General features: G+C 38.1%; 1 protein-coding gene and 1 pseudogene across 3 annotated transcripts in view; one reads left to right on the forward strand and one right to left on the reverse strand.

Annotated features, from left to right (window-relative positions):
* Positions 1 to 25,090, forward strand: part of ZNF521 (zinc finger protein 521) — a 283,566-nt gene that overhangs the window by 134,710 nt on the left and 123,766 nt on the right. For 2 of the 3 annotated variants that reach the window (XM_028524919.2, XM_028524921.2), the window contains one exon: positions 23,694 to 23,778. In XM_028524919.2, the coding sequence (XP_028380720.1) occupies positions 23,694 to 23,778 (85 nt within the window). The remainder of the gene's footprint in view (positions 1 to 23,693; positions 23,779 to 25,090) is intronic. The other variant, XM_028524920.2, reaches the window with a different exon arrangement.
* Positions 13,858 to 16,164, reverse strand: LOC114506509 (annotated as a pseudogene).

Consider the following 25,090-nt stretch of genomic DNA (forward strand, 5'->3'; position numbering starts at 1 on the left):
AGTATGTTCTCTGTCTTTGGATGTATATGCAGGTATATCTAATAACTAATATATAGAGATAAAGATAAATTTACCAAACAGTACATAGATGCTTTAAAGTTAGGTATGATCTAAAGATAATAAAATAAGCTACAAGGCTTGAAGTTTCTAACATTTAGAAAATCACTTTCACTCTGGCTGGGTAGCCCAGTTGGCTGGAGTGTCGTCCTGATGTGCCGAAGTTGAAGGTTCATCTCCAGTAAGGGTACATGCAGGAAGCAGCCAATGAGTGTGTAAAGGGGTGGGGCACCAGGTCAGTGTTCCTCTCTCTCTCTCTGTCCTCCCTCCCACTCCCTCTCCCCCTCCCTCCCCTCCTCTCTGTCTCTCAAATCAATTATTAAAAAGTTAAAAAATACCATCTTTAATATGTCTTAAAGTCAGTATTCTTTCTTCATGGTTCTTATACTGAAAATGGAAATGTACATGGTGCCAATTTAGAATCTACTGAAGTTCCAGAGTTCTGGGGGGGGGGGGGGTTTGTTTGTTTTATTTTGTTTTGTATAATAGAAATTTTCATAATGTGGTTAAAGAAGCTTTCAAGTTTTTATATTTTAAATTGCTGATACTAAGTTTTGCTGAGTTCAAAGGACAAAAGTAAATGAGTTAAGCTCCCTCTAAATAAACAATACTTTAAAATTAAGTAGGTAATTTACATGGCCAAATAAATTTGTAAGATTTAAGATGCTCTTGAAATAGACTGAATTGCTTTGCCAAGTTCAATCTGCTTTCAGATTTATTGTTGTTGTGTTCAATATTCATTTGGCATCCACAACGTACTAGAACAGGGAGTTAATGACCTCTGGCATAAATAGCAGGGTGTGGAACATGGAAGCAGCTGCCTCATATCCATTCTTTGTCCCTATTCCATGCTTACCTAACATTGATCCTTGCCCCTGTTATTCAAGTGCTGCCACTACCATGCCTAGATTTTCTGTTCTTCCAGTTCTGGATGTTCTGCTGATCCTTTTAATATGGTTACAGTGTCATTTTAGAATATGGAATTCAAAAATAGGAATGCTTTTGTATACAACTGTGTATCTTGAATTGCACATAATATTTGTATTTTCAGTACTAGGCCAAAAGAGTTTGCAGTGGTAGAATTCTATTTAGGCATTTTACATTTTGGCTCAAATTGTGTTGAGGTAAAGATTAATAAATATATACTCAAGGTAATTTTGAAAAAACAAAGGAAAATAGAAAGCTACCTTCTGGATTTCTTATTACTGTTGTCTTCCACTCACTGTGTAATGTTGATGTGGATTTCTCTTAGATGTACTTTGTCTTCCCAGAATATTAACAGCCTACATATGATAAAGGCTTTTAAACCATCTAACTAGCTTGTTCCTTTATTGGTACTTTGTTACCACCTTTTACATTTTTCACCTTTTAAATGTGCACATTTCTAAATATTTTATTCTTAATGTCATTCTCTTACCCTCACCCTCGTTTTCTAGTTATTAGCCTGTACAGATGACTAAAATACCAAATTTCAACTTTTAACCTCTTTAAATCCCAGTCTCAGATTTTTCAGTTCCCCGATTACCAGTTGGGCATTCTCTGAGCCCTTTGAGCAAATCAAATTATAATTTTTTCTTTAATATTTGTTCTGTTCCATCTTTCTCCTACTCATGCCTGTCTGAAACTTTGTTTCTACCTCCTATGGCTTATTCTCCTAACCTTTTGGGTCAGTCACTCCCCAGGCATTTTCTATTCACATCGGCCACATCCATTCTCCAAGCCAAGTCTTGCCATTATAAACTAAGTGGGTTCCTTCACTCTTTCCCTATTTTAAAGCGAGTAAATAGAACATATGACTCTTTATAAGTATGTAATATATTGTGCAGTTCACATCACAAAGAGATTGAGTGGCAGGAAGAATCCTGTAAAAATTCCCATATCAAGGCTGGGTATATGCCTATATAAAATTTCATCAAGCAACACATTTAAGATTATAGCAGCTTACTATATGTATGTTATTTCTCACATTGAAGAGTTTAGATTCATACAAATTGCATTCTGTGACCATAATAAAAAATATTATAAATGAAAAAGATATCTTTTTAAAAACCCAATAAATTTTAAAGTTGAAAACAGATAGAACAAGGAGGGCATAAAATAGAAATTGAAAATACTTAAAATTGAAACATAACTACATTTCAAAACCCCTGAGATATAAGTAAGCAATAATTAGAGGGTAAGATATTAGAACACAAAAATATTAGAACATTTTTAAAAAGGCATAATATCAATGAGCTAAACATTCAACTTAGGACATTTGGACCGGAGTCACAGAACAAACCATAAAAATGTAAGAGGGAAGAAAATAATAAAATTCAGAGCAAAAATAATGAGAGAGAAAACAACACAGAGGCCTACAAAATAAAAAGTTAGTTTTGACAAAATGTATAAGCTAATCTGGCGAGTTTGATCAAGTAAAAATAAAACCATAAATGGTATTAATAATTAAAGGGTAGTTGTAACTTTGTATGTGTAGAAGTTTAAAGGACTGTAAGAGAAGCACTGCACATATCAGAATGACTGAAATAAAAAAGAATGCAACATTCTTTTTTTCTTTTTGCAAGAATGAAGAGAAATTGAAACTCTTACTTTACTAGTGAGAGTACAATTTTGTACAGCTGCTTAAAAAACCTATTGAGCAGTGTATACGAACGTTGAACTCTAGCCTGCTCTGTGGCGTTTCTGTTGTACTCCTAGTTCTGATTCTCAAGATGTGAGTGCCTGTGCCCACCACAAGTTATGAACAGGAATATTCATAGTAGCCTTTGCATATAACCTTCAAGCCCAGAGTCAATCAAACTATCTGTCAAAATATAATGAATAAATACACTCCTGTAATGGTATGAATTTATTCCATTTATACAGTGGAATATTGTACAGAAATAAAGAAAAATAAACAGCTGCTATAAAATGACCTGGGTGACTCATACACGTAACATTGAAGAAAGGAACCAGACACATACTTCTCCATGATTCCATTCATAGAAAGCTTAAACACTTGCAAAACTGATCTGTGATGGTCAAAGGCAGAATGGTTACCTCTGGGATGGTATCACTAGATAGGAGCAAAAGACGTTCTTCTGGGTCCTAGAAGTGTTCCATGTCTGGACCTCTGTAGTGGTTACACCGATACATACTATGTGAAATTTCACCAAGTGTGCACTGAAGAGTGTCTAGCAGGTTATTCTATGTATGTTATTTCTCAATTAAAATTTTACAAGAAGTACCAACAAAGCACAAGATAAAAAGATTAAGAATATTATGAATAATTTATACTAATAAGCTGAATAATTTTTATTGTATGGAAACAATTTTCAAATAATATGTTACCAAAGCTGACTCAAGAAAAAAAAAGTAGAATGATTCCATAAACATCTGAGAATTTAATAAATTGTTGAAATCCTTCCCACAATGAAAATACCAGAATATACACATAATTCCAAACCTATGCCAAAAAATACAAAGACTGAACAATCCAGTTCATTTAATGAGTCCAGTATAATTTTGATATCAAAACCAGACAATGATAGTAAAATAAAAATTTAGGTCAATTTTACTCATGATTTGACATTTTAAAGTTTTAAACAAAATATTAACAAATTAAATTCACTGTTAAAAGAAGATTAAAATGATTTTAACACAAGAGTGTAAGGTGGGCTCAATCTTAGCAAATAAATTTAATATATTAACAGTTTAAAGTAGATAAATTATGTTTATCTCAAGTTTTAGGAAAAAATCTAAATTCAACATACTTTTATGATTAACAACAACAACAAAAGACACTTAACTAGGAATAAGCAGGAATTTCCTTACCCTGATAATGGCTATTAAAATATTATCTTCAAGCAAGCATTATAATTAGTGAAAATTTTTAATAAAATTATTTTATAATAAAATTGCTAATAAGGACTATTGCTTGCCCTAGCCAACAATTAAAATAATTTTTTAATTATTTTAATTATTTTAAAAGGTAGCAATAAAATTGAATAAAAATAAATTAAACTGTCATTTGGAGGTCTTATATTTATATATAGAACAATACCCCAAAACTCTAAAGACATATTATTATAATGAATAAAACGTTAGCAAAGTTGTTAGTTAAAAATCAATTCACATAAGTCAATTAGAATTTTATTCACCAGCACAAAATGTTAGGAAACCTAAGTTTTAAAATAATCTCACTTGTAATAGACACAAAAAATCTCACATGAGGCTTCTGCTGAAGATGGTGGCATAGGTAAATGCAGTACTCAGAACCTCCCACAACCACATCAAGATTACAACTAAACTACAGAACAGCCATCTTTCAGAACCTCCTGCAGTCTAGCTGAACAGAAGTCCTGTAATGAAGAATATGAAGAAGCCACATAGACACTGGTAAGAGGGGTGGAGATGCAGAATGGGCTGGTCCCACACCCATGTATAATGGTTAAAAATCAAGAGAGATATCTCAGCTGCAGAGGTCCCCCGAGGAGCAAGGGGCCCCAGCCCCACACCACACCTTCCAGTCCAGAGATCCAGTGCCAGGAAAAGAAGTCCCCATTACTTCTGCCTGTGAAAACCAGCAGGGATTTTGGCTGAGCGAGAGGGGGTTCTGGAGTCCCAGGTGTTCCTTTTTTTTTTTAACCTCACCTGAGGACATGTTTATTGATTTTTAAAGAGGGAGGAAGGGGGGGGAGAGAAAAAAACATCAGTGTGAGAGAGAAACATTGGTTGCCTTCTGTACTCACTCCCCCTGGGGATCAAATCTATGACCCATGCATGTGCCCTGACCGGAAATCAAACCCACAACCTTTTTTGGTGAATGGGATGATGCTCCAACCAAGTCACCCAGCCAGGGCCCCAGGCATTCCTCATAAAGGATCAACTCAGTGATACACTCATACTCACCATGAGCTCCAGTGCTGGGGGGCAACAACTCCAAAGGCTCCTTGGACTTACACAGAAGAACTGAATTGTCTGACTATAGGGTGAGGGCTGGCGTGGCAGCTTTCTCTCAGATAGAGGTACTGGCAGAGACCATTGTTCCTTTGCTGAGCCCTCCCCTCAGAGAGTCAGCAGGCAGGCACCCTATCTGAGTCTCCATCAACCTGTTTACACTGTTTGGCCCACCCTGGTGATCCCCTGAGACCCCAACTCACCCAATTTTGGGGCCCTCAACCTTTTATGGTGATGGAATGGCCCTCCCAAGCCATTTCCAGTGGCTTTTCCGTACAAATGGTCTGTGTTGGCTCATGCTGCCTACTTTTCTAAAATCTCAAACAAGCAGCATCTTACCTTGTCATGTCCTAAACCTCCTGATAAGTGGCTTCAGGGCTGGCACTAGTGGCAGCCAGTTAGGTAAAGATTTCCCAAATAAGACCTTGACAGTATGAATCACAAACAAAATGATTGAATGTTCATCTACATTAAAAATAACTTCTATTTACCAAAACTTAACCATAAAGGAGCAAAAATAAAATCTACCATATGATAAAATATATTTATGACACATGTAAGGAAAAGTTATTTTGTTCCCTAAATATGTAGGAAATGACCACTGTCAATAAGAAAACAAACCACCAAATAAGAAAATGGGAAATTGCCCTGGCCAGGTGGCTCAGTTGCTTCTATTAGGTCACAGGTTCCATCCCCAGACGGGGGGTGATTGAGAGGCGACCAATTGATGTTTCTCTTTCACATCGATGTTCCCCTCCCCCCTTTAAAAGCAGTAAACATATCTTCAGGTGAGGATTAAAAAGAAGAAGAAAGAAAAGAAAATGGGAAATTAACATGAACAGGCATTTCACCAACAGGAAACATGATGGTCTAGTAAACATATAAAAATATCCTTATTATTAATTTGGGAAATGCAAATTCAGACAGAGAGTAATGGGTTGTCTGGGAAGACCACATGAGAAGCCAAACTGGACACGCAGGTGTTTAATAATTTATCTTTATATATTACCAATGTTACAAGTACTTTGTAAATATTTAAGATTTAACAAAAGCAATGATATTCAGCATCATAAATATACAATCAGTGTCACTCATCACTAAGAGATGACTCATATAACACACAGTGAATACAAAATGTTTTACAAACTCTACCTATATACCATTACTGCAAAGGTTTGTGGGCCTGAAACCTGTTCTTGTTTGTTACAAGTAAGTTTCTCAAATGTTGCAGGGGTATTAAAGACATATTAGTTTCTTAGTGAGGCTTTTCTTTGTGTAATTAGAAGAGCCATATCTACACATTATAGTTAAGGTGGTCCATATCTCACACTTTGGGGAACATTAATCTGTAGCATTTGCTTTTTATTCCTTGTACCTCAATTTAAGATAATAGATTTATTAATGTCTTGCTATGTGCAAGGCATTAGGCTATCAGGTTTGTAAAGAAAATTGGTGTAGTTATTTGAGTATACAATGTCTATCCAGAACGTATTCAGCTACATACTATGAAAAACAAGGCATTTATTGAAGATACAAGATACAAGAAACATTGTACATAGGACAGTGATGCCTCTGTCCCCTTGTATTTTCCTGAGTCTCATTGATGATGGTCTGAAATCTCTTCCCTTTCTAAGGTTTAGTTTTGGGAAAAGCCAGAAGTCACAGGGCCACAAGTCTGGACTGTAGCAGGGCTGAGCCACCTGGGTGATATGTTCCACCAGAAAGCTCTACATGAGGTGCAATGCATGAGTGGGCACGTTGTCATGACAAAGCTGCTAATCACCAGTTGCCCATGGGTGCAGCCTTCTGAATCATCCGAATAGTTTCTGCGGAGGAATGTTCAAGCTTAATGCAAAATTTGATGCAGGTTCATTGCTCTACTTAGTCATTTTGAATGTGACAGCCACACAATACTCACTTAGTGGCATCTACTGCCCTCACTGACTAGTACAATGAAGTTGTTATTATTCACGCATGTGCACTTGAGTCCACTCTCCTTGGCTGCCAGGTTCCATTGATGTCACACAAACCATTCTTGTTATATTAACAATTGTTGGACTTTTTCTGGACAGACCTCATATGTATATTTTGTATAGCCCCTCTGAGAGCTTTCTATTTACTGGGGAAAAATCAACACATAACAATAAACAGAATATGAAGCAGAATGGAACATGTGCCATAACAGATGTACTGGTGGAGTACTAAAGTGGTTCAGGGGAAGTGGCAAATGAAAGGGCAGGAGTTAGCTTTGCAGATATCTGCACGGAGAGCAAGCAAATTAAAGAGAACTAACAAAGTGGAAGTCCTGGGGCAGGAGCTTGCCCGGCGGGCTGAAGGGCTGGGGCCAGCATGGCTGGAGCACGGAGCTGGACAGAAGGAAGGAGGCATGCGTGGCTTGGTGTCCTCCATGTTTCTCAGGAGGGTTCCCGATACATTATAGGTTCTTAGCAAATGCTTGTAAATAATGGAAGCCTGGCGACTAAAACAAGTGGAAAAAGAAATGAAAATATTTCTCTGAGAACTAAATAGTGATACAGTTTTTCAGAACCACCCATAAGTATACCATAAGGTTCCTCATAAGTAAGTAATATACTATGCTATTCACATCATAAAGAGATTGAGTGGCAGGTGAACTCCTGTAAAAATTCCCACAACAAGGCAAAAAAAATGTATGTGGAGTTAAATATTGTATTACATAAGCTTCAACTGCTTCTGAAAAGTTTTTGTTATATGGAGATTGCCGTTATGGGTATGGGGAGTTTACAAATATGCAGCATAATGTTGTATTAGAAAACATTGTACTTTGCAAAAAAAATTAGCCAAAACCAAATAAATTTAAATATTAGTTGACAGGATGATCTGTGCGATCTTAGTCCTTCCTAAGCTTCAGTTTTTTCATGGCTAGAATGAGCATAATCCATATGTCGCCTACTTTATGGGTTATTGCGAAGAACAAACATGCATATCTGAAAGGTATATCTATTGTGTATGGCACATCATTTACATGACATCTGTGTATAAGCCTACACATATCCCTATGTGTACACTCAAAGAATTACATATATCATGTTTTTCAATTAATTTATCATTATAACTTAGAATACTTTTATATAATGTAGATTTATGGATTATTCTGCCAAAATGCACCCAAATAAGTCATCACACATCCACAAAGTAGATGAAATAAAAAAGCATAATCAAATATTGAAACAAACCTAGGGGATTGAAAACCAAGAAACAAGGAGAGTGTAAAGACAGCAAAGATAAAAATTTGCAGTGAGGTCATAGATAGTCTCAGGAAACAATAAATTTGAAAGGTAGCCCTGGCAGTGTGGCTAAGTGGTTGAGTGCCAGCCTGTGAATCGGGGTCATTGGTTAGAGTTCCAGTCAGGGCACATGCCTGGGTTGTGGGCCAGGTCCCCGGTAGGGGACATGCAGGAGGCAACCGCACATTGATGTTTCTCTCCCTCTCTTTCTCCCTCCCCCTCTCTAAAATAAAAATAAATAAATAAAATCTTTAAAAAAACAAAGGAAAGGTAGGACAACATACAAATACAGGAGTGTATAGGTGAGACAGGTTATTACAGAGAGGAAATGGAAAATGTTCACCAATATTTTGGATTCCAACATATCATGGGAGCAGGAGAGCAAAAAAATCTTGGGGGAATATTTAAGAAAATGGAAAATTTTAAATGAAAGTCCAAGTGAACGCATACCAAAATAGGACACTTTCCCCCTAAGCTCAAGAAGAAAGTGAATAGTTTTAGAGGCAGTTGATTTTAAAGGGCCATTATCTGTTTGCCTAAAACCCACTGGCAATATTCTGTATGGATCAAACATATTTACATTCTGGGGAAAGAAAAGTGGTAAAACATTTTTTTGTTTTTATATTTACACAGGATTTATACTTTACATGCATAACCTCTTGATTTATTTTTAAGATAGAATGCATTCTACATTTTACTAATAAGTAAGTGATTGGGAGATATTTAAAAGCAAAGATATACCATGATTTAGAAATCAAAGTGGCACTGATAAACCTAACTTAATGAGGGCTGATGTTAACATCTTATCTGAAGATAAATCTAAGGGTTTTCTTGGATATTTTAAATTTATAAGTTTGACTTATAGTAAGAAAGCAAAAATGAATTGTAATCAAAGCTCTCTATCTTGGTTAAAAAATCAGAAATACATTTCATTATGAATTGTTTAATAAAGATCATTTCTTTTAAAAAGTAAGAGGGGGCACCCTGGCTAGTGTGGCTCAGTTGGATGGAGCATCATCCCATGGACCCAGAGATTGTGGGCTCAATTCCTGGTGGAGGCACATGCCCAGGTTGCAGGTTCGATCCCAGGTGTGGGCATGTACAAGAAGGTGGCTGATTGATTTTTCTCTGTCCCATCAATGTTTCTCTCTCCCCCTTCCTGCTTCTCTCTGAAAGCAATAAAAAAACCTTGGATGAGGATAAAAGAAAAGAAGAGGGGAACAGAAGAAAGAAGAGAAAGGGTAGGTGGGAGGAAGGGTGGGAGGGAGGAGTAAGTGACCAGATAAGAGAGTTAAAAAACTGGCAGGAAGCCCTCTCAGCTGAATGTCTGTATCTGGTAGTATTGGAAAATTGAAGTCGTTTTGATGGAAGACAGGTACTTTTAGCATCATAATTGGGTCTGGATTGAAATTACTATGGTATAACAAATTTAAATCATTCTCAAAAAGACATTCCAAAACAGGCATATTACACTGTTTAATTTGTGTCTAGTTCATTCATTCATTCAATAGTTATCGAGTTTCAAACCTATAACAGGCATTGGGCATGGGCACTGGTCCCACAATAGCAAACACAGATATTATTTCATGGTTCTCTTGGCAAAGAATTAAACCTTCAAAAATCAAATATACCCTCAAATAGTGAATTAGATACATATTAAGATGGTGAGATGTTGGCAGGAATAAAACTGGGAATATCTCAAACGCCTCAAAGATATTCAACAATGAAATTTTTAAAAATCTCTTAAATGACCAATTATCACCTGGACTTTTAAAGAACATCTAAGAAATGCACTGCTTGTCTTGCACAGATTCTGTTAAAAATGTGAGGTTTGACGTGGCCATGCTTTCCTGGCTCTTCCCCCTCCTGTTCTGTGCTGCGGAGTCGTGTTCTCGCGGAGCAGAAGCCCTGTTGGGAAAGGGCCCCACATGTTCTCCGGTTCCACTTTTTACACAGAAAACACCAGCTGCGTAAGGTGAATTATGAATCGTGGCTATGCAGACCTTTTGCAGGTCTACATATTTGTCTTTCTGGGATGCTCTGAACCGGGACTAGAAGGCCTTACCTGGTCGTGTGACGCTGAACGTAGGCATGTTTGATGGCAGCAATCTGGTTCCCTCCAATAAATTTTTCTGAAAACACTCACTCTTGGGCGTACTTACAAAAGGCCCAAATCAGTTCAGTTCTGTGTAGTTCGTACCCTCCTTCACAAATGCTCCCAGACAGGCAGTGTGCTGGGTACTGGCCCAGAAGAGAGAAAGAAGACATTGTTCCTAAAGTGACAGGAACCCTTGGAATGCGACGTGAATAAATGCTTTGAATATAATGGAGTGAGTTCTGAGAAACAGAACCCCAAAGACAGCCGCTGAGCTAGCAAGAAGTCGCAAGAACTGCAGTGGAGAGGGGCGTGTGGCGTCCAGGGCCAGGAGCAGCCCAGGGCCAGGGCCGTTGTGAGAAGCTTAAAGCAGGAGGGCGAGCCAACCTGGCGAGTTAGCAGCTCCTTCCTGTAAATGTGGACAAATTCATGGTGTCCGGAATTCGAGGCTTGCTAGAAGCCTCACGGGCAAAGGACGCTTCATTTACTTCTCTGGACCTCACTTTCACTGTCTCTGACGAGGAAACTGAAATAGATGAACTCATCCCTTTCAATTCTAAAAGTTCATGATCTGCTGTATCAGCCTGTACTAGAACCTTTGAGAATATGGGGACATTGTGTTCTATGTTTTAAAAGATATTTTTGGAATGATGAATGAGAAGGAAATTTAAAAATCCAAATAATTTCAGTTAAATCGAGGGCTGAAAAGAGCCCTACCACTTAAACATGTACATACATTGCAGCTGCACAGTGTGCTTTATAATGGGTAAAGTCAAGGAAACACACCTCTATCCTTAAAGAAACACAAAACTTAGCATTGAGGAGTATAACAACAAGAATAATAAAGCAAACACCCCCAGGGTTGTGTGGGTGCAATTACCAGCAAATTTTATGGAGTAGGTGGGGTATTGGAAGCAACAAGATGGAGAAAAGAAGGGTGGTCTGACGTGCATCAGTAGAGAAGCTGTTCGAGTGAAAGGGACTGGGCGAGGGAAGGCAGAACTCAGAATGAAAATAGGGAGAAGGCCTGGCTGGTGTGGCTCAGTGGATTGAGTGCCAGCCTGCAAAACGAAGGGTCTCTGGTTTGATTCCCAGTCAGGGCATGTGCCTGGGTTGTGGGCCAGGTTGGGGATGCATGAGAGGCAACCACCCACTGATGTTTCCCTTTCTCCCTCCCTCCTTCTCTAAAAATAAAATCTTTTAAAACATTTTTTAAAAGAAAATAGGGAGAAGGAGAAGCAAAAAAGAACTGTTTGGCCTAGGAGGATGAGAAGTAAGGTATCTCAGGGGAGATTAGAGTGGGCACATTAGAGTGGGTACAAAGTAGTTTGGGCACATGCAGGGTAACTGAAACTACCGAAATCAGTACATTCTGTAGATAAGACGAGTTAACTTCTGGAATAGGAAGTGTTCTTTTAACAAAGAATGGTTGGAAGGATAGAGTAAGAATATAAACAAAGAAGAATAGCCAGATACCAGGGGAGCCTCCACCTAAAGAAAACCCAAGATTTTCATTTTACGGCAAGCAGGTATGAATCACTCACCTACTGGTTTACTGTGTGTAAATAATTATGTACGGATCACAGTGTATATGAGATAGATAAGAGAGAGCCCTCTGCCCTCCCTGAAAGAAATTACAGTTCTTTAGTAGATAAATAATTTTCATCAAAATATTCTGATGTAATATGTAATAAGTTAGAAGAGCATCAAAAGGAAGCTTTTATGACAATATCAGCTCAAGCTCCTCTCTGTGATATTCTTGATATTTATGACAAGCCTCTGATAAATGGTCCCAATACTCAAAAAAGAGTTAAAAAAACCTATCCATATTCTCAACTTGCTTTTAGGGCAGAAGTTACATACTTAACAAAATACCTCTTAATAGACTTAAATGTTTTTCTTGCTCACAGAACTTTCTCTAGGTTTCTGGTGGGATTGGAAATCATATAACCAGTTTTCAGGATTGGATCTCTATGGGCATATTATGCAATTTAATGGTGGTGTAACATACTACCTAATATTCCTACTCCTTCATTTCTCCAGCTGTGCATCCCCAGTATTTACCACGGCTCCTCACTTTGCCAACAGTGAGACAGAAGGGAGGTTTCAACTTGTTAAGGTGAAAACAATCAGTATGTTGTTGGAGTAACTGATGAACAAAATAGACCTTAAATTGGTTAAGGCAAAAATTTTTCAAATATTCCTCTCCTTCTTGGATTTATGTTTATAAAAGACATTTAAACTCTATTCCCCCACTCTCAATTTCTTAGCTTTCCTGAATGGTATGAAAATTTATAAAACAGTCAATATTGGAAGTTAACTGGAACCTACTATGAGTCATAAATACCCTCAGACTGGGAGCTAACTAAATATTGTAGACATGGGTAAATGGAAACAAACTCTTTGTCCTAACTCAGAAAAAAGAAGTACATGCTCTGGTGAAGTTTTGTTTTGCCTTTACTACAACATCCACCTAGTTTCTATTATTCAGTCTCTTCCAATTCACTGATTTGGGGCACTGTGTCAGGTGGTGAAGTTTGCAGGCAAGTCTGATGGACAGCCATAAAGGAAATGATCAAGTGCACTTTACCGGCAACACTATAGGACAGAGATTTTCAAATGCTTTCATCTCTTGGCACACATAAACTAAGTACTAACATCCTGTGGCACACCAAACAATATATATGTTTTTTATTTTTTGCCTATCTGACAAAAAAAGATAGGTATATCTCTTTTGATTCATTCACACCAGATGGCTATTGTGTTGGCTGTTGTCAAATTTTCATTTGGCAGTCTAAAAGAAAAAGATCAGTGCCCTTTACTAAATAGTCGAGTATTGCATGTTTTAATTTTTTTTGCTTATTTTCATGGACATGGGCTTTATTTGGGGGCTGTTGGGGGAAGAGAGGGAGGAGCTAGAACTAGTGGATATATAGGAGGAGGGTCTTCTCATCTTGCCTTTTGATTTACTGCCTGTTGCCTGGAGGTGAGGATGAATGAGAACAGCTGTAGAAGTGAGAGGAGAGGAAAAGGGAAGGTCATGGAATGAACACTTTCTTTAAGGAAGGAAGCCAGGACCAGGATATGGGGACTGGGGGTCCGAGGAGGGAAGGCACCCTTCATATACTGAGACTCAACCAAGGTCACTGCTTAAGGCCAGCTCCCCCGCTCCTCCACCCCTGGCCCAGATGCCTGCTCTGCTAGCTTCCTCAGCTTGCCCCTGTGGCGAGGAGGGGATGAGGATGTGAGGAATAGTGGTACCCTCTGCCTCTGGGCCCCTTGCCTAGAAGAACTGCTCACTCAGCCTGCCCTGAAGTCCCAGCCAGAGTGCAGAGGTCAGGAAAGGAGCTTGCAGACAAGGGAACAGTTGTGCCCTCCACCACGTGTCCTGACTCTCCGCCCCTCCCAGGCTCCTCACATGAGCTTGCACCTCTTGGCTCCATCCTTGTGTATCTTGCCTTCCTTCCCCTTCCAGCCTTGCTGCCCTGCCGGCCAGGGGCATCACTTCAGTCCCCCTGCCCGCTGAGGGAATCGCTGCAGTCCCCGGCAGAGTCAGTAGGGCACAGCTACCCATGGGCACAGCCCAGGAAGGCCACTGTGGCCACAGGGAAGACATCTCCGAGGACTGGGAGAAGCACTCCACATAGGACACGCCCTCACCTCCTCGGCCAGCGCAGTGCCCTGCTGGTGTGTAACAGGGATAAACAACTGCTTGGACAGCTCCCTCGGTGTGGCGAGATCCATCCGCATGTCAAGTTTACAGCAACCAGCACAACCTTGGCATTGAAGCAAAACTCCCAAGTCTCCCCCTTCCACTTCTTGAGGACACTGTCCAGTGCTTCAGGTCCACTAATGTCGAAGCAGATGACACAGCATCTGAATCACGATAGGTCAGGGTTCGCACTGTTATCATAGTAAGAGGAACGTGAAGTATTCCACGTGTTGAGCTCAGGGCCGCGCTGGTCTCTGTGTAAGCTTGCGGTGTAGTCTTAACTTGGCGGGGACCTAACTCCCAGCATAGGTGTCCTTGGCAAATACCTGCAGCAGTGCTGTCTCGTCACACTCAGTCCCCCACCACTGCAGCGCTTCTCTGCCGCTCCTTACTCCCAGCTACCGCCAGCCTCGTGCACTGCCCCTGCCCCCGCCCCTCGGCGACACTTGCATCCAGAGGGCTCTCAGAGTTCCCACCCCGCCACAGCGCCTCCTCTGGTCCACCCCCAGCCCCTTACAAATTCCTGCAGCACACCAGTTGAAAATCGTTGCTATAGGATATTGATTCAGGTAGATTTGCTATGGCATGGAAATAAACAGCAACTGAACCCATAACTGACCACCATGAGGTCATCCAGGTGATGATATCCTGTCTGGAGAGCGTGAGTGGCCTGTGTGGTGCGAGACATAAGCTGGGGTCCGTGGAAGAGTCTCCAATATCTGAATCAGGAGAAGTCGGAGGAGTGGAGGTGGGCAAGTAAAACTAAGAAAGCGTCTCTCTCCCTGGGAAACCGGGCCTCCAATCAAGTTTTTAATATTAGACATCACGTTCCCGTACATAGAAAGGCAAATTTTGAGGGAAATTTGTTAGAAGGCAATTTTAAATTTCAAAAAATAAAGCAATGCTATATGAACTTCAAGGTAATATATTTGTATCATGAATTTTTTTTATATAATTCATGGAAATTTCTCCATCTTTGACATTGGGTTTCATTTTTTAATGAATACTAGTCGGATTTATTTTTACTACTCAATTGTTTCCTGATTTTTGACTATTGATATATGTTTGAAAATAAGCTATCAGTGTTTTTCTTGCTATTGTAATATAAAAAGAGAACCCAAGAAAAGCTGAGAAAGGTGGTTTGGCATTTTTATCCCTCAATTTCAAAGTTAATACTTGCTTACATTTATATTTTCATGGAGTTTGGATTTTACTTATAAAAATAAATGTGATTAAACATTTTTTTCTTTTTTATACAATGTAGGCCTGTGCAGAATTTTTCTAAAATTCACAGAAAATAATTGCAGCCGTGGCCAGGGTGGCTCCATTGGCTGGAGCCCATACACGGAAATGGTTGTGTGTTGGTTTCCGGTTCAGGGCACATACCTAGGTCCACTTGGTGAGTGGGGCGCATATGAGAGGCAACCAATGGATGTTTCTCTTTCGTGTTAATGTTTCTCTCTCTCTGCCCACCCTCACCCTGTTCCTCCCTCCTCCCTCTCTCCCTCCCTCTCCCTTCTTCTCCCTAAAAACAATGGAAAATGTCCTTGGGTGAGGATTAAATAAATGCAACTTACTCATTTGAAACAAAAATATTTTTCCAGATTCTCTCTTATGAGACTTTTGTCTCTCCTGTTTTATCTGTTCGGTCAGCTGGCCACAGGAATCTTCCTGAGCTCTGTCTGATTCTGCTCTGAACTGCACTCCTCATTCCTGCAGCCACACCAGACTGTGAGCGACTTGCTTACCATCTACTAAGGCACTTTGTACTCAGTTTTGAGCTCAGTGAAATCATTTACAGTTCAGACTTCAGATCACCTTTCCTCTCCCAGGGAGTTTTTTTGTGATTATTTTTGTCACATTAATCTGTTCCTATCTGATATGTTTTACCTGTCATCTCTTTGCTATCTATTAACTGGCACTTGGTTCTGAATTACTTTGCCGTGTTATTTAGGCAAAATACTTATAGCAGCTTAATGGTTGTGTGCACTGTTCTGCGACTATATTTTAACTCCTTGAGTTTAGGAATTGTGTTTAATATCCCTTGGTTATTGAGTTCTTACCCCATGCCAGACATTGATACTGGTGTTCTTCATTTTCAATGAGTTATTTGAGTGAGCTTTTTCATCATTAGTGCTTTCATTTCATTTCACCCATTTTTTCCTTCTCTGTTCAGTGATTTCTTTTTACACAAATTCAGAATTACTTGGAAAGTTACCAAACTAAATCAGTAAAATTTCTAAAGTATTGAGTATTTGTGGAAAGCTGTAGGTTTATTATTTTCACTCATACGTAGTATCCATTTGTTTGCCAACAAGTTACTGTCAGGTAAACGTGCTACTAGTCTTAAATATACATATGCGTCATTTGTAATTAATATGCTTGTTCTTGGAATGGTAATGCATATTGCTATAGTCCTTGTGAACAACTTTTGTCCCTTACCTAACTTGTAACATTTTATATGCTCTACCTTCATTCCTGTCCCCGCCAACGCTGTCACCAACTAGTGATTTTCTTTATGTTATCCATTTTAAAGCTTTATTTAACAAACAGTGTTTACCCCTTGTTTACTGTCATAGTGGATTCTAAATTAGTGGATTCTAGTTTAAAGACATTTTCGTATGTTTCAGAGCCCACATGAAAGAGTGAGAACTAATCTTTGCCACGCCACTGTGCTGTGCCAGACAGTTTATGTGGTATTCCACTCTATTCCATTCCCATAATAACCTGTCAAGTAATGAGTAATAAAGGTAGTTACTGTTTAATGCAGGCATGCTACGTGGCAGACATAGTACTAAGCAGTTTTATGTGCTTCTCACTTGCTTCTCACATTAACTCTAATACATAAGCTTTATTATTTTTAATTTACAGGGAAGGAACCTAAGACTCAGGGTCACTAAATGATTTGTCACACAACTAAATGATGAAGTGATGAAGTCACTAAATAGCAACTAATTGCAGAAAGAGGATCCCAAAGTTGCTTTTCTACTGAAACTGCTGGGTATATTTGGAGTGGATATTTCATAACATTATTGTACATCATCCTGATTTTAGAAGGTCCTGACCAAGTCTGGGATTGGCTTTTCCTTGGTAACCACTGCCTCAGTTTGGGGTTGGTGAAATGGTAGGGGAAGCAGGAGACTTGCTCCTCAGGGCTGTGGAACATTCTGAAAAAATGGCTCTGTGCCTTCATGCTTTGATTCTTTAAGCATATAGCAATGATAGATATGATAGAAAGATAGAAAACCAAATGGCCTTACTCAAATTGAAAACAATTCTCCATCTTTGAGATTCAGAAACCAAATTTACAAACCATGTGGTTATCAGCCTAAAGCCAGGGGTCTGTTGGACTCTGTTCCAGAAATAAGAAGTGGTAACTAGGGTTCAATCTCTATGGGACAAACTCAGACCCTCTACTTAAGGCAAGGGTTGGGGAGAAAGTAAAGTTCTTTGTGATCAAAATTTCTGTTGATCAATACCTAGAACTAAGACTTTTCAGCTGGAGAGTTAAAGGTGTAAGAAGAAAGATACAGTTTTGGGACTTAAAACTGAATTTACCATATGCCAGCTCTGTGGTTCAACTCACAATGTCTCCCTTATGCCTACCTCCCAGCAGATGCACAGGAAATGCCCCTGTGAAGCCTAGCCTGGCTTAGTAGCCAGGAACCAAGATTCCAAACTGTGTGAATGAATCTAATGCTAGTCAAATAGCAAACAAACAAACAAACAAACAAAAAACACCTAACTCCTATGAGACCAAAATTCCACTCCTGAAGAAATTAATTATATAGAATAGTCTGGCAAGACTTCAAAACAAGTATGTTTGGAAGTTCAGAAAGTGATGTTCCCTAAAAACAGTGACAAATTATAAAAGCAAACCCAAGTAGAAATTAAACACGAGTACTTGTATATTAAAATTAGAGATATGAAAGATGAAAAATGGCTACTGAAATAAAAGCTTTGATAGGAAAAACTCTAGACTGGATGTCAGTGAAGAGAAAAACCAATGGTTTATTAAGAGTATGGAGAAAATCATCTAGATTAGAACATGGAAGACAAACAAATTTTTAAAATATGCTTGAAAAAGTAGTTAAGAAACATAGAAGATAGAATGAAAGATTCCACTATAAGTCCAATTGGTATTCCAGTAGAAGTTAACAGAGAGTGTGTGTAAGATATGTAAAAACTGAAGAAGTGATTGCTGGAAATTTTCAGGAGAGACATACACGAGCTCTCAGATTGAAATTGTTCTTTCAGTATTGAGCAGGAAAAGTAAACAAAAAAATACATGGTTAAAAACATGGCAATAAAACTGCAGGACACTGAGAGCAAAGAGGAAACCCTGAAGGAGACGGAGGTGACTTTGGGAAGCCAGGTCAACCCCAAGGATCTTGGTCAAGGGTCTGGAACTGGGACCCTAAGGTGCAGGTGGCCAGAAACGGTTCCTTCACTGGTATTAAGCTAGTCTTATACCACCCCTGGCATTCTCATAGATCAAAGCACTGTGAATTTCTAAGGAGAGCCTTCTTTCAAAATGTACCTAAAATGCAAGTGTAAATTTGCCTGCAGATGATCAGAGTAGAAACCGTTAGAACCCAGTGGGTGGGAGGCAGGGTGGAACACTAACGTTGGCTGTGGTGTTCACAACCTGCACGACTTGGGTCACTTAACTTGTAAATGAGGGCAATTCCTTCATTCTCACAGTGTTGTTACGTGTGAGTTTTATGTGTACGAGTTCTTTATAAGTTGGAAAGCATAGAATTGTAGGAAAATATTAATTTATTATAGAATTGGAGGGAAGCTGTGTTCCCGGCCTCTTAGAATTTATACATCAAATTTGTAACAAACAACAGCCCACAAAAATTTTAAAAAGGTTTGCAAACCAATTTATAACCACTAAGCAAAAATTGTTGGTGAACACCCAGTGCGGGAGTGTAACATGAATGGAAAGGATGGGGTTATAACAGGTTAGGTTAAATGTTTAAAAAAAAACCCCACCAAATGTAAGTATTATGAATTATCCATTTGTTCCTACTTTTAATTTTGGAAATGTTCAAGCATATACTTAGATTTAATAATTGTTAACATTTAGCCTTATTTGCATTATCTATAAGTGGCCACTTTTTTTGTGGATCTCTTGAAAGTTAATTACAAACATCATGATATTTTACCCCTAAATATTCAGAATGCATCTCCTAACAAAAAGGATGTCTGCCCACATAACCACAGTACCATTGTTAAATCTAACACAGTATTTCCCCAATATCACCTAATACAGGGGCATCAAACTCATTTTCACCAGGGCCACATCAGCCTCACAGTTGCCTTCAAAGGGCCGAATGTAATTTTAGGGCTGTATAAATGTAACTACTTCTTAACAGTTCAGCAAAAGCGCTCGGTGCTGCTGCTGGGCAGAAACAAGGTGCCAGGCCGGACAAAACAAGGTGGAGGGTGGGGCCTGCAGGCCTTGTGTTTGCCGCCTATGACCTAATAACTAGCTGATATTCAAATTTCCCCAATTTCTTTAAAAATCTTTTTATAGCTGTTTCCTCTCCAGATTCAGATCACACTTTATATATATATATATATATATACACACACACACACACACACACACACACACACATGCACACATTTATTAGTTAAGTCTTTATAGTATTTTCCACCCGAGAACATTCCAATTTCCCTCCCTGCTGCCATGACATTGACTTTTTAAAGATAACAGGCCAAGAATATTCTTGATAAGTGTTGAAGAACATTGTCTATTTGTGTAATTTTTTCTGTCTCAAAGTAATGCATATTCCTCTAATACTTCTTCCCTTGAAAAGGCTTGATTAGTTTCAGGTATACATTTTGTATGAGAATACTCCATCTTGCATCACATTTTGAGACACATAATGTTAGGTTGCTCCATTATTAGTAAGAGTAAGCTAAATAGTCTGGTCACCGCAATTACTTCCCGAGAAACCTAGTGTAAAAGTACATCTATTTGCAGTTCTCAAAGGATGAAAATTGACTCTCTCAGAACAACCTTTGTTCTAATAGTTTTAGAGCCCATTAATGATTATCCTAGATCATTTTATTTGGCATTGCAAATGGTGAATTTCTAATTCTGTCACCCCTTCTGCTGACAGTGTTCAATAAAGAAAGCTTTCCTTCATCAGATGGGCATGTATTGAATGCCACACTTTCTCATAGAGCTTGGTGCTTCTGTTCCTTTAATTACCAATTTTCAGAACAAGAAATTTCATGCAATAGTCACTTCCAATAGCGGCAATTGAGATTTTTTTCTTTTTCTGTTTTTGAGGATTACTATGGACTCATTGATTTTTTTTTATGCTCAGTGTTTTGTTTTTTTCTTTTAAAAAGCAATTTACAAGTACAAAGTATTATTATTTTTTTAATTTGTTGAGGCAAAATGTGAAGCCTAAGCCCTAATGGAATATAGATTGAGTGGAGGGAGGTGGGGATTAGTCAGAATAATGTTTTTCTTTTAAGTATACATTATTAAAGATCCTAATCATTTTTTTTAATTTATGAGATGCTCTTTTCTGAAAGACTCTGAGTACCTTAACCAGAGTATAACTGAAAACAAGAATGTCAAAAAGGCACATTTAAATTGTTCTCAAAATCAATCAAAAATAATGAGGTGCTAGGAAAAAGTTGTATCCTTGATAATTACATCTATCAGTATCAGAAAACAAAAGAGAACAATCAGGAAATGACAACCCCACTCCCAAGTAGCACATTAAAAAAGGCTAATGAAAAAGTCTCTTTTAAAAATTGTACCAAATTAGCATTTCAAGTCAATTGACAATTTAAGCGTTGATAAAGGCCAATCTGGGGCCCAAACAATGGAAGTTCTGTTTCTACTTTTATCTGCTTTTAAAAGAAGTGCTCTCACTTGACTTTTTTGTTGTTGTTGTCTTCTATATAAATGGAAGTAATTGTCCTAAGGGAAGTGGCAGTTCCTCCTGTGCCCTGCAAGAGTCGGTCACCCCGGGAGTACTGTGCTTAACTCCTGGTCCTGTTTGTTAATGGGTCGACCTGAAAGAAGATAACCAGGATGGTGAAAGTTGTTCAAAGCGTTTCTTACTCCAGACTTATATTTCCAGTCTGGAAAGGGGTTAACGTCAATGTCATGTTAGATAAGGGCTTCGACCTGTTCTTTGTAGCTCCATAGCATAGAGTTAGAGCCAATTGGGGAAGTAGCAGGAGGGCAGATTTAATCCTAGAATTAGGGAGAGTTTCTTCATAAACTCAGCTGTACAGAGCTGGAATGGATTCACCTCCAAGGGGAAAAGCTCCCCCAGGCCAGCTCTGTTCAGAGGTTATAATCGCTTTATGGAAAGTTGGTATACAAGTGGGCAGGGGTCCCAAAATGTTTTGCTAAAAGTCTATAATTATAATAAGGGATGCTTTGAAGTTCATTTAAACACTTTAAAAAACTGAGGGCATAATTGAACTTTACATCGTGATTTAGAAAGAAAACCATAACGCATCCCAATTTGCACATCCTTGTTCTGTATTTGGGAAATGCACGATGCAGTGCGGTGAAGCTCAAACTGCATTGTCTTAAGGTCATGGTGCACTCTTCTGTGTCACATCAAATTCTTACTTTGTCCAGCCCCCCACTGTAGAAGCTTTCAGATAAGAACATGACTTTGTTAAAAAGACAAGAAAAAGTAACATTTTAAATACTGTCTAGTATTTGAATTATTAGAAGTGACAAAAGCATTTTCTTTCAATGATAAAAGAAAACGTGTACATAGATTTTCAAATGTGTCAGTTCATTTTGAAGGTAGTAGTAAGTGCTAGTATTTTATTATTTTGGTTTGTCAAGTGATTTTTATTCTTTATTATTAGGCCAGGAAAAAAAGCCCTAGCATATTGCGCCAACATATTCATCAGTCATCATTTTTGGAGACAGTTTTCGACATGCTGTATGTTTTACTGTGCTAACAAGAGAAAAGACTAGCCATTAAGTTTATGTTTCTTTGTTTTTCAGCAAGGTCACATATCAGGAATAATGCTAGAAGTATGCTAATAAACAATACGTAATGTAGGCCATCTGGGAGTAAGAAATATTTTCTAACTAGTTCTAAAGGGAAATATTGTTAAAAAAGGAATAGATGTTATTTACGCAACACATGTTGCTCTATATATGTCACCATCAAAAGCATCTTGTAAACAGCTCAGCGCAGTAAATCTTCCTTGGTGATCGTCAGGGTTTTTCAAGTCCCTGTTAGATTTAGATTCAGCATGCTCAATTCACAATGTGCCTAATGTACAAAGCCCATTAGATTATTTAGAAAGCTTCCATCAGAAGGATGCCTATACATCTGTGTTTTACAAGGAATACCCTTTTCTGCTGCAGAAGCAAATATTACATTAAGTAGAGATAATTAAGAAAATTTACATGAATGACATTTATGGTTTTAATCACTAATGAAATGACACTAAATTTTTTGTGCTTAACTTTGATTTTGTTGAGTTCTTTAAACTTAATTGCAGTTTACAGACTGATATTCCCTGTTGCTACTGTTAGTAAAACAATTTTATGCGAGTGCGATGAAATGATAATTCTGCAAGATTGCCTTAACAAGTGGTCACTGAAGTGATTTTACAATTGTCTCTGTCTCTCACATTTGGGGAATTTTAAAAATGGATTATTTCATAATGGTTTATTTTGTTTTCTAAGATGGTTTTAATTGTCAATATCAAGTTTCATCATAAAGGAATTTATGTCACTGTATTCTGGAGAATGGAACCAGTGCTTGACTGGGTTCATCTAATATGTGCGGAGCCGTATGGGGGACACAGCAACAAAGATGTAAAACCACAAAGCCTGCTTTATTTTAGAGCCCAGCATTTAGAATCAAGAGAGCTTATTTCTCTTCCCAGCTGTAGGAACATCAGGCACGTCCTTCTACGTCCTCGGGCCTCCGTGTCTTTATTTATGATACCAGAATTTATAATAAATCCTGCTCTACTCACTTCACAGGACTCTTGTGTAAATGATAAATGGTGTTACACTATTCAATATGATATGAAACTGTATGATTTCCTCGCAGGAGAAAATATGTATTTAAATGCTAGCACTTAGCAGTTCCTGAAATATCATCTAGATTTTGGACTTCAGCTAAAAATTAAAATCTCGAAATCTCTTGGCTAGATTCCATGAATCTGAATTTATTGGCCATTTTATGTAGGGATTTCTAGAAGCAACACCACAGTTATGTCAGTCAGGATGAAAGCCTGGCCTTCAAAGACATTGGTTTCTGAGACTTAGCAGCCACGTGTTACAGATTTTCTCAAAAATACTAACTTCTGTTTTTGCGTTTAGGAGTCTTTAAAAATATAGTATGCCATAATTATGTGCCTCATGTCTTCCAACTGTTTGCAACTTTAAGAATAGTGTGTAGAGATCGGGCCACAAGACCTCCTTCCTAAAGAACTTGTGGAACTTGGCCCACACAGCCCCACGGTAGTTTAGTAAGCAGCATGAGTAAGACCAGCATCTCCACATACAGCTATGAGTAGGGTCGGGTTTTTTTTTTTTTTTTAAACAAAGCAGTATCAAGTGCATGTGTCTAAGTAATTCTGTTTGTACTTGTTTTCTCAGAAGAAGACCTATCAGTGCATCAAGTGTCAGATGGTTTTCTACAATGAATGGGACATTCAGGTTCATGTTGCAAATCACATGATTGGTGAGTGACACTCTAAACCTTACTATGGATAGATTTTCTCCTACTTGTGTACATCAGTGCCTATATAATTAAACAGAGTTAAAGATGAATTAATTGTTCAATCGTCAATGTTCTACCTAAGCATGATTGATTTTTTTATTACTATTATTAGGCCTGATAAAGCGTTACCACATTTTATTTTCTGCAAGGGCTAGTTTAGACTTCTGCTGAGGATTGTATATCTACTCCAGTCAAAACACAGGTGATTAACAAATTAAACTTCTAATCATTTTTGCGTTATTGAAAACTAACAGGAATGGTTAATGAACTGGATGTTAGCTTTCCATGGAGTTTTAGACAGGTTTTAATTTCAGAAGTTATTATGGTAATGGGACTGTTGTGTGTTGCTTAAGCATCTTTGTATCAAAATCTAAGTGGTGAGTTTTTGTGATAGGGAAACATAAATAACTTAAATTGCCATAAACTAGTTTTATATGTATGGTTTCAACAGCCTGGAAATAATCATGATTAAAAAGATCATGTAAAGGATTCAGTTATCATTTTTTATTTCCCACCTAATTTTACATAGATCTTATAAGGGGTTTGGGTAGAGATCTCTGAAGTCACTCTAGGCCGGTGTTTGCATTAACCACATGGGCTAGGGCTAAACGCATCATTTTTTTCACTTATTCATAATGTCCCATTATCCCTTAATTCCTCTGGGGTTACTCCCTATGTTTTCTAATTTGATAAGCACTTAGTAATAACACTAAGAGTTTTACCAGCCAATTAAGCTTTATCAAGCAGATCTTTTTCTACCAGTAAAATGACAATTGCTGTTTCTTTATACTATTTTTGTTATTCACTTGTGTTTTTATACTATGAAAACTTTTTATTTCACACTCACTTCGTGGTATTTTGTAATGTCATAGATAACTGTCATATAATATTAAAAAGTCTAATTAATCTCATGCTGTCTATTACCAAATTCTAAGCCATGGAAGAAAAGACAACATTTTAGATCCTGAACCTGTTACTTGGGGTAACAGTTTCATTATACACTAACTAGTAGCATTCTGGGCATAGTTAGGGGGAGGGTTGCTGCCACTCTCGCTACTGATCACTAAAATCAACCCTAACAAAATTTCTCAGGATTTTGTAGAAATTAATAAAGATAAATTCAAAAGCATGTTGGAAAATTGATTAATAGTTTTTCAATAGGATTTGCTTTATAGTTCTCAAATGATGGGTCTCCAGGAGGATTATTGCCTATAAAAGACTAAGTGCATAATTGTGAAAAATTGAATGTACACATAACAGCTAAAATATTGAT

The sequence above is a fragment of the Phyllostomus discolor genome, chromosome 9, assembly GCF_004126475.2.
Source record: "Phyllostomus discolor isolate MPI-MPIP mPhyDis1 chromosome 9, mPhyDis1.pri.v3, whole genome shotgun sequence".
Classification (NCBI taxonomy): domain Eukaryota; kingdom Metazoa; phylum Chordata; class Mammalia; order Chiroptera; family Phyllostomidae; genus Phyllostomus; species Phyllostomus discolor.